This window comes from Aotus nancymaae, unplaced genomic scaffold (assembly GCF_030222135.1).
Source record: "Aotus nancymaae isolate 86718 unplaced genomic scaffold, 86718_ANA_hifiasm-v0.15.2.pri h1tg000064l_1, whole genome shotgun sequence".
Classification (NCBI taxonomy): Eukaryota; Metazoa; Chordata; class Mammalia; order Primates; family Aotidae; genus Aotus; species Aotus nancymaae.
The window spans coordinates 23865614-23874795 of record NW_026988479.1 but is presented as its reverse complement, the minus strand read 5'-3'; the positions used below and the strand labels follow the sequence as shown (position 1 = coordinate 23874795).

Sequence of the window (9182 nt, the reverse complement as noted above, 5' to 3'; positions counted from 1 at the left end):
TCTTTTTTATGGCTGAGTAGTATTGCATGGTGTATGTGTGTCTGTGTGTGTATATGTGTGTGTGTGTGTGTGTGTGTATATATATTTATTTATTTTACATTTTCTTTATCCACTTGATTGATATCTTTTTTTGTATAACGACTTCATTTCCTTTGGGTAGAAGCCCAGCAGTGGATTGCTGGATCCAATGGTAGATCTACTTTTAGTTATTTAAGGAATCTCCACATTGTTTTCCACAGTGGTTGTGCTAATTTATATTCCCACTAGTGTTCCCTTTTTACCACATCCATGCCAACATTTACTATTTTTTGATTTTTTAATTATGGCCATTCTTGCAGGAGTAAGGTGGTATTGCATTGTGGTTTTGATTTACATTTCCTTCATAATTAGTGATGTTGAGCATTTTTTCATATGTTTGTTGGCCATTTGTATATCTTCTTTTGAGGATTGTCTATTCATAGCCTTAGCCCACTTTTTGATGGGATTTTTTTTTTCTTGCTGATTTGTTTAAATTCTTTGTAGATTCTGGATATTAGTCCTTTTTCAGATGCAAAAATTTGCAAAGATTTTCTCCCACTCTGAGTTGTCGTTTACTCTGTTGATTATTTCTTTTCCTTTGCAGAGCTTTTTAGTTTTAATTAAGTCCCATCAATTTATCTATGTTTTCATTGCAATTGCTTTTGAGTTCTTGATCATGAAGTCTTTGCCTAAGTCAATGTCTAGAAGGGTTCTTCTGATGTTCTCTTCTAGAATTTTTGTGGTTTCAGGTGTTAGGTTTAAGTCTTTGATCCATCTTGAGTTGATTTTTTTATAAGATGAGAGAGGAGGATCCAGTTTCATTTTTCTACATGTGGCTTGACAATTATCCCAACACCATTTGTTGAATAGAGAGGGTGTCCTTTCCCCACTTTGTGTTTCTGTTTGCTTTGTTGAAGATCAGCTGGCTAAGTATTTGGCTTTATTTCTGGGTTCTCTATTCTGTTCCATTGGCCTGTGTGCTTGTTTTTATACCAGTACCATGCTGTTTTGTTGACTATGGCCGTAATGGTACAGTTTGAAGTCAAGTAATATAATGTCTCCAGATTTGTTCTTTTTGCTTAGTCTTGCTTTGGCTATGTGGGCTCTTTTTTGGTTCCAGTATTTGGCCGTGGTTCCTAAAATTCCATGACTTTTGGGATTGTTTTTTCTAGTTCTGTGAAGAATTCTGATGGTATTTTAATGGGCATTGCATTGAATTTGTAGATTGCTTTTGGCAGTATGGTCATTTTCACAATATGGATTCTACCCATCCATGAGCATGGGATGTGTTTCTATTTATTTGTGTCATCTGTGATTGCTTTCAGCAGTGTTTTGTAGTTTTTATTGTAGAGGTCTTTTACCACTTTGGTTAGGTATATTCCCAAATATTTATTTTTTGCAGTTATTGTAAAACAGGTTGAGTTATTAATTTGATTCTCAACTTGGTTGCTGTTGGTGTATAGCAGTGCTACTGATTTGTATACATTGATTTTGCATCTTGAAACTTTACTGAATTCATTTCTCAGATATATGAGCTTTTTGAATGAGGCTTTAGGGTTTTCTAGGAATACAGTCATTATCTTCTGCAAACAGTGACAGTTTGACTTCCTTTTTAATTTGGAAGTCCTTTATTTCTTTCTCTTGTCTGATTGCTCTGGCTAGGACTTTCAGTCCTATGTTGAATAGAAGTGCTGAAAGTGGGCGTTCTTTTCTTGTTCCAGTTCTTAGAGAGAATGCTTACAACTCTTCCCCATTCAATATAATGTTGGCTGTGGGTTTGTCATAGATGGTATTTATTACCTTAAGGTATATCCCTTTTATGCTGATTTTGCTGAGGGTTTTAATCATAAAAGGATGCTGGATTTTGTCAAATGTATTTTCTGAGTCTATTTAGATGATCATGTGATTTTTGTTTTTCATTTGGTTTATATAGTGTATCACATTTATTGACTTACTTTTTTCTTTGAGATGGAGTTTCACTATTGTTGCCCAGGCTGGAGTGCAATGGCGCAATATCAGCTCACTGCAACCTCCACCTCCTGGGTTCAAGCGATTTATAGGCATGCACTACCACTCCCAGCTAATTTTGTATTTTTAGTAGAGACAGGTTTCTCCGTGTTGGTCAGGCTGATCTCAGACACTTGACCTCAAGCAATCCAGCCTACTTGGCCTCCCAAAGTGGTGGGATTACAGGTGTGATCCACCACGCCCCACCAATTTACATGTGTTAAACCATGCCTGCATCCCTAGTATGAAACCCACTTGATCATGGTGGATTATCTTTTCAATATGTTGTTGGATTAAGTCCACTAGTATTTTGCTGAGGATTTTTGCATCTATTTTCATTAGTGATATTGGTCTGTAGCTTTCTTTTTTTTGTTATGTCCTTCCCTGGTTTTGGTATTAGGGTGATACTGGCTTCGTAGAATGATTTAGGGAGGATTTCCTCTTTATCTTGTGGAATAGTGTCAGTAGGATTGGTATCAATTTTTCTTTGAATGTCTGATAGAATTCAGCTGTGAATTATCTGGTCTTAGATTTTTTGTTGTTGCTGGCAATTTTTAACTTATGATTTTGATCTTATTTTTGATTTGCTTGTTATTGGTCTGTTCTGAGATTCTATATTTTCCTGGTTTAATCTAGGAGGGTTGTATGTTGTCAGGAATTTATCCATCTCCTCTAGGTTTTCTAGTTTATGTGCCTAAATGTGTTCATAGTAGCCTTGAATGATCTTTTGTATTTCTGTGGTATCAGTTAATATCTCCCATTTCAATTCTAATTGAGCTTATTTTGATCTTCTGTCTTCTTTCCTTGGTCAATCTCACTAATGGACTATCAATTTTGCTTATGTTTTCAAAGAACCAGCTTTTCATTTTGTTTATATTTTGTATTTTTTTGTTGTTTCCATTTCATTTAGTTCTACTCTGATACTTGTTATTTTTTTCCTGCTGCTGGGTTTGGTTTGGTTTGTTCTTGTTTCTGTCATTCCTTGATGTGTGACCTCAGATTGCCTATTTGTGCTCTTTTAGACTTTTTGGTGTAGGCACTTAAGGCTGTGATTTTTCCTCTTAGCACCACTTTTGCTGTATTCCAGAGGTTTTGATAAGTTGTGTCACTATTACTGTGCAGTTTGAATAATGTTGACTCAATGATCATTCAGGGAGCCAGTTATTAAATTTCCATGAATTTTTATGGTTTTGAGAGTTCCTTTTGGAGTTAGTTTCCAATTTTATTCCATTGTGGCGTGAGATGGAATAAAACAGAACATTCTACCCAATAGTTGCAGAATATACATATTCATCAAGTACTCTGAAAGAATACTTAATATAATTTTGATTTTCTTAAATTTATTGAGACTTGTTTTGTGGCCTACCATATGGTCTATCTTGGAGAATATTCCATGTGCTGATGAATATGTATATTCTGCAAATTTTGGGTAGAATGTTCTGTAAATATCTGCTAAGTCCATTTGTTCTAGGGTATAGTTTGAGTCCATTGTTTCTTTGTTGGCTGTCTTGATGACCTGCCTAATGCTGTCAGTGGAGTATTGACAGCATTATTACATTCCTGACATCTATCTCATTTCTTAGGTGTAATAATAATAGTTGTATAAATTTGAGAGCTCCAGTGTTAGATGTATATGTATTTAGGATTGTGATATTATTATTTTCTTGACATCTATCTCATTTCTTAGGTCTAATAGTAATAGTTTTATAAATTGGAGAACTCCAGTGTTAGATGCATATGTATTTAGGATTGTGATATTTTTCTGTTGGAAGAGTTCTTTTATTGTTATATAATGCCCCTGTCTTTTTTAACCATTGTTACTTTAAAATCTTTTTCACTGATATAAGAATGGCTACTCCTGCTTGCTTTGGTGTCTATTTACATCCTTTTCCACACCTTTACCTTAAGTTTATGTGAGTCATGTGTTAGGTGAGTCTCCTGAAGACAGCACATACTTGGTTGGCGAATTCTTATCCATTCTGCCATTCTGTATCTTTTATGTGGAGTATTTAGGCCATTTACATTCAATGTTAGTATTAAGATATGAGGTACTATTCCATTCATCATGCTAACTGTTGCCTGAATATCTTTTATTTTTCATGTTGGTTTTTTTATAGGTCCTGTGAGATTTATGCATTAAAGAGGTTCTATGTTGGTGTATTTCAAGGATTTCTTTCTGGATTTTGAACTCCTTTTGCAGTTCTTGCAGTGTTGGCTTGATAGTGGCAACATCTCTCAGCATTTGTTTATCTGAAAAATACTATACCTTACCTTCATTCATGAAGCTTAATTTTGCAAGATACAAAATTCTCGGCAGATAACTATTTTGTTTTAGGAGGCTAATGATAGGACCCCAATCCCTTCTAGCTTCTAGGGTTTCTGCTGAGAAATCTCCTGTTAATGTGATAGGTTTTCCTTTATAGGTTACCTGATGCTTTTGCCTCACAGTTCTTAAGATTCTTTCCTTCATCTTGACTTTAGGTAACCCAATGACTATATGACTAGGCGATGATCCTTTTGCAATGAATTTGCTGGGTGTTCTTTGAGCTTCTTGTATATAGATAGCTAGGTCTCTAGCAAGGGCAGGAAGTTTTCCTTGATTATTCTCTCAAATACGTTTTCCAAACTTTTAGATTTATCTTCTTCCTTGTGAACACCATTTATTTTTAGGTTTGGTTGTTCAATATAATCCAAAACTTCTTGGGGGCTTTATTCATTTTCTTAAAATTATCTTTTCTTGTTTTTGTTGGATTGAGTTAATTTGTTGGATTGAGTTAATTGTCTTCAAGCTCTGAAGTTCTTTCTTCTACTTGTTTGATTTTATTGCTGAGACTGTTTGGTGTATTTTGCATTTCTCTAAGCATGTCCTTCATTTCTGGAAGTTGTGATTGTTTTTTATTTATGGTATTTATTTCTCTGGAGGTTTTTCTGTCCATATCCTGTATTTTTTTTTTTTTTTTCAGGGATTTATGAGTTTAATCAGGAAGTTTATAGGAGCACATTAAAAAACCACCTCCTGTGTCAAAACAAGGGACTATCATTTCTCTTTGGAATTAATTTAGGAATGCCTACGTGAAGGAGCTGCTCTTCCTTCCACAGGACTTGACATGTATTCATTTCAGCTGACATTTACTCAATGTTTACAAATGGAGATGGTAACCCAAAATTTGGTCCTCTAAGGCCGGGCGTGGTGGCTCACGCCTGTAATCCCAGCACTTTGGGAGGTCGAGGTGGGAAGGTCATCTAAGGTCAGGAGTTCAAGACTAGCCTGACCAACATGGAGAAACCCCATCTCTACTAAAAATACAAAAATTAGTCGGGTGTAGTAGCACATGTCTGTAATCCCAGCTACTCAGGAGGCTGCGGCAGAAGAATTGCTTGAACCCAGGAGGCAGAGGTTGCAGTGAGCCGAGATCGTGCCACTGTACTCCAGCCTGGGTAACAAGAGCAGAACTCTGTCTCAAAAAATAAAAAAATAAAAATTTGGTCCTCAAGTCCCCTTAGAAGTTACTACCATGGCACTAACACACCGGCCTCATTTCAGCTGCTCAGTTTCTTCTTCTGAAAGGCACAAATTATAAATCACAACTGAAGCAACTGGAGGTACTCCTTTTGCCTTTTATCGTAACACCTAAGTTTTATTTTCTTTTACTGAACTTGCCACTTTCTTGTATAAAACTCTTCAGGGGCTCTAAGAGGATTACAACTCCTTGACAGGTCCCATCCTCTCTTTAGCTTCAAAACATCCCATTCACCTAAGTACCCTGCACAGTGTGGCCTCAGCAACCACCGCGGAGCTTTACTATGTTACCTATGTTTCTGCCTGGAACGCACAACTGCCTGTCTCTCCTTGTTCTACAGTCAAATTTGTCTTTTGAAGGCTCAAGGCATAAGCTGCCTTGTCCCTATAACCCCTTCCTAATATTTAATACCCACTTGCCCCACCCAACCTCTATGTCCTGTGCTAGCACAAACAGACACTGATCAGGACAAACACTGGAGCCTCCAGTCTGAGACAGAACATATACCAATCTACTGCAAAGCCCAAAATGCCCCTCTGTCAAGCTTTTGTTCCTCAGTTCCAGGATAGCTTCATTAAAAAAAAGGATACTCAGATCAACAAAGGGAGGCACCTTGAAACCAAATGACAGAGCAACTTGAGGCAAATTTAAGTTATTAACATTAAAGATCTGTTTCAGAGAATGGGAATCATAGGCGCGTATGTACGACTTATATGCTTCCTGGGCTGACTTATGAAGAAAGTAGTTCTTTTCAATCAATTTCTCAAGCTGGGACTGAATGTCAGAAATTTTAGACCAGGAAAAGTCAAATTCACTTAATGGAACCTTGGATTGTTTCAAATAGCGAAGAAAACCCAATTCTTCTGGACGCAAAATGAGCAAGGCATGCCCTCTCCCATTTAGGCCTCTGGCTGTTCTAGCTACATGATGAATATATTCCTTAGGGTCATCAGGGGGGTCATACTGAACAATCCAGTCGACTTCAGGAATGTCCAGTCCTCTTGCTGCCACATCTGTACACAACAGTGTTCCTGAATCTGCATTGCAGAACTGGAAGAATGTGGTTGTACGCTTATTTTGCTTTTGCTTTCCATGAATGGCCAAGACGGGCAAATCAATGTAATTCAGCAACTCATAGTGGTATTTCACAGACATACAAGATGAAAAGAAGACCATAAGTTTCTTCTTTCGGTTCTTCTTAAGGAATGTAAAAAGCAGAAGGAATCTCTTTTCAGAAGGACAAACAACATATCCCTGTTCAAGACCATCCACTGTTGCATTAGCTTTATCATCATCAACACCAACATACAATGGCTCCTTTTTTAGAGAAATCCTTGCCAGGTCTTCAACTTTTCGAGTTTGGGTGGCAGAAAAGAGCATAGTCTGTCTACGTGTTGGCAAAAGTTTAATAATTTGCTTTAATTCCTCTTCAAATCCAACATCCAAGATACGATCAGCTTCATCAATAACCAGACACTGCAGGTTCTTATACATAAACCCTGGGGTATTCTGCATATGGTCCAGCAGACGGCCTGGTGTGGCCACAATGATGTTGATCCCATTAGTAAGTTTCTGTGCTTCAGCAGATCTGTTACTGCCACCCATTATCAACCCATAGGTATGCACATGGTGAGTCATTAGCTCCTTAAGAACACCAAAAGTTTGCATGGCTAGTTCTCTAGTAGGTGAGAGAATAAGGACTCCCGTTCCATTCCTGGGCATGAACTTTAACTTAACAATGAGTTCAACTGCAGGGATGAGAAAAGCCAGGGTTTTACCACTGCCTGTTTTTGCAGCTGCTAGAAGATCCCTGCCTTCCAGAAGTGGTCTGATACTTTTATGCTGAATTTCAGTCATGTTTGTAAAACCCATTTCTTTTATTGCCTTCAGAGTGTTTTCATTGACAAGATTACATAGAGAAGCAAATGAAGTATCCTCAAAAGCTCCTGTCAGTCCCAGGGGCAGGCTGGGCACCTCACTGTCATCTTCATCATTATCTGGCTTCTCCACATTATTTTCTGTTTCTTTAGGATTCTCGGCACTTTCTTCTTCAGATTCTCCTTTGTTTCCAGTTTTTGCTTTTTTTGTATCAGGCCCAGCATCATTCACCATTTTTCTCTTTTTCTTCTTCTTTTTCTTTTTTGATTCTGAATTGGGAGACTGCATTGCTGCTTCTTCATTGGTTAATACGATGGATTTCTGGGGAGATTTTTTAACTTTTGTATTTTCCACTGCTTCTTGAGACACATCTCCATTTTGAGCTTCTGATAAGCCCACATTCATAGAATGTTTTGATTTTTTAACCTTTCTACCTCCCATTGTTTCTTCAGACACATCTCCATTTTCAGTTTCTGACAGGTTCAGATTTGAGGCCCCCGGCAACTTTAGGTTCCGCTGCTGCAACTTTAGGTTCCGCTGCCGCAATTTGAGGTTCCGCTTCTCGATCTTCCTGCGCAGGAGTTTCATCGGCAGGTGAGACATGCTGTCCAAGAAGTGGGTAGACCACCGCGCCACTCAGCACAGCGGCTCAATACTCCGGGCTGACGTTACTTCCCTTCCGGTCCCATATCCTGTATTATTTTTAAAATTTATTTAAGTTGATATTCACCTTTCTCTGGCCACCTTGAGTAGTTTAATAACTGACCTTCTGAATTATTTTTCTGGCAATTAAGAGATTTCTTCTTGGTTTAGATCAATTGCTGGTGAGCTAGTATAATCTTTTGAGGACGTTAAAGAACTTTGTTTTGTTATATTACTGGAATTGTTTTTCTGGTTCCTTCTCATTTAGATAGACTATGTCAAAGGGAAGATCTGAGACTCAAGGACTGCTGTTCAGATTCTTTTGTCCCATGGGGTGTTCCCTTGATGTGTGGCACTGTCCCACTTCCCCTAGGGATGGGGTTTCCTGAGAGCCAAACTGTAGTGATTATTATTTCTCTTCTGTGTCTAACTACCCAGTGGAGGTACCAGGCTCCGGACTGGTACTAGAGAGTGTCTACAAAGAGTCCTGTGATCTGTCTTCAGGTCTCTGAGTCATGGATACCAGAACCTGCTCTGGTGGAGGTAGCAGGGGAATGAAGTGGATTCTGTTAGCGTCCTTATGTGTAGTTTTATTTAGCACCCTAGTTTTGTGTTGGTTGGCCTCCAGCCCAGAGGTGATGTTTTCAAAAAACCATCAGCTGCAGTACTACGGGGAGGATGCAAGCTTGGCCTAAGGTATTCTGGATAAATATGTGGTTTTCTCAGGTGGTGTGTGGAACTGTGGAGCTCCCAAGAGATTATGTTCTTTGTCTTTTAAGTTTTTTAGCTGTCTTATGAAGCCTTCAGTGGCAAGCTGTTTCCTTCGAAGGGTCTGTGGGTTTGCTTGGCTTTCCTGGCATGTTCCTGCAGTAGTTCTTGGAGCAAAAGTTCATGATGTGAGTCTCCACATGGTGCTCTGTCCATCTGAGTGGGTGCTGCAAGCTAGTCCTGCCTCCTTTCCACCATTTTTTTCTCTCTGTTCTGTTATAAGTATTAAATGAGGTAATGTATGGAAATATTTAGCAGAGCACCTGACACTGAGTACTCAATATTTGTTAAATGCTACTGTTACCTCTACTAGTAATTGGGAAACAGGAATAAGAAAAATAGGGAAAT

At 38.3% G+C, this 9182-nt stretch overlaps 1 protein-coding gene across 1 annotated transcript; it reads right to left on the bottom strand.

Annotated features, from left to right (window-relative positions):
* Positions 1-5216: 5216 nt before the first annotated feature.
* Positions 5217-8106, bottom strand: LOC135270647 (ATP-dependent RNA helicase DDX18-like). Its single transcript, XM_064366499.1, has one exon. The coding sequence runs from the start codon at positions 8025-8027 to the stop codon at positions 5931-5933; it is 2097 nt and encodes a 698-aa protein (XP_064222569.1). The 5' UTR covers positions 8028-8106; the 3' UTR covers positions 5217-5930.
* Between the last annotated feature and the right edge of the window lie 1076 nt (positions 8107-9182).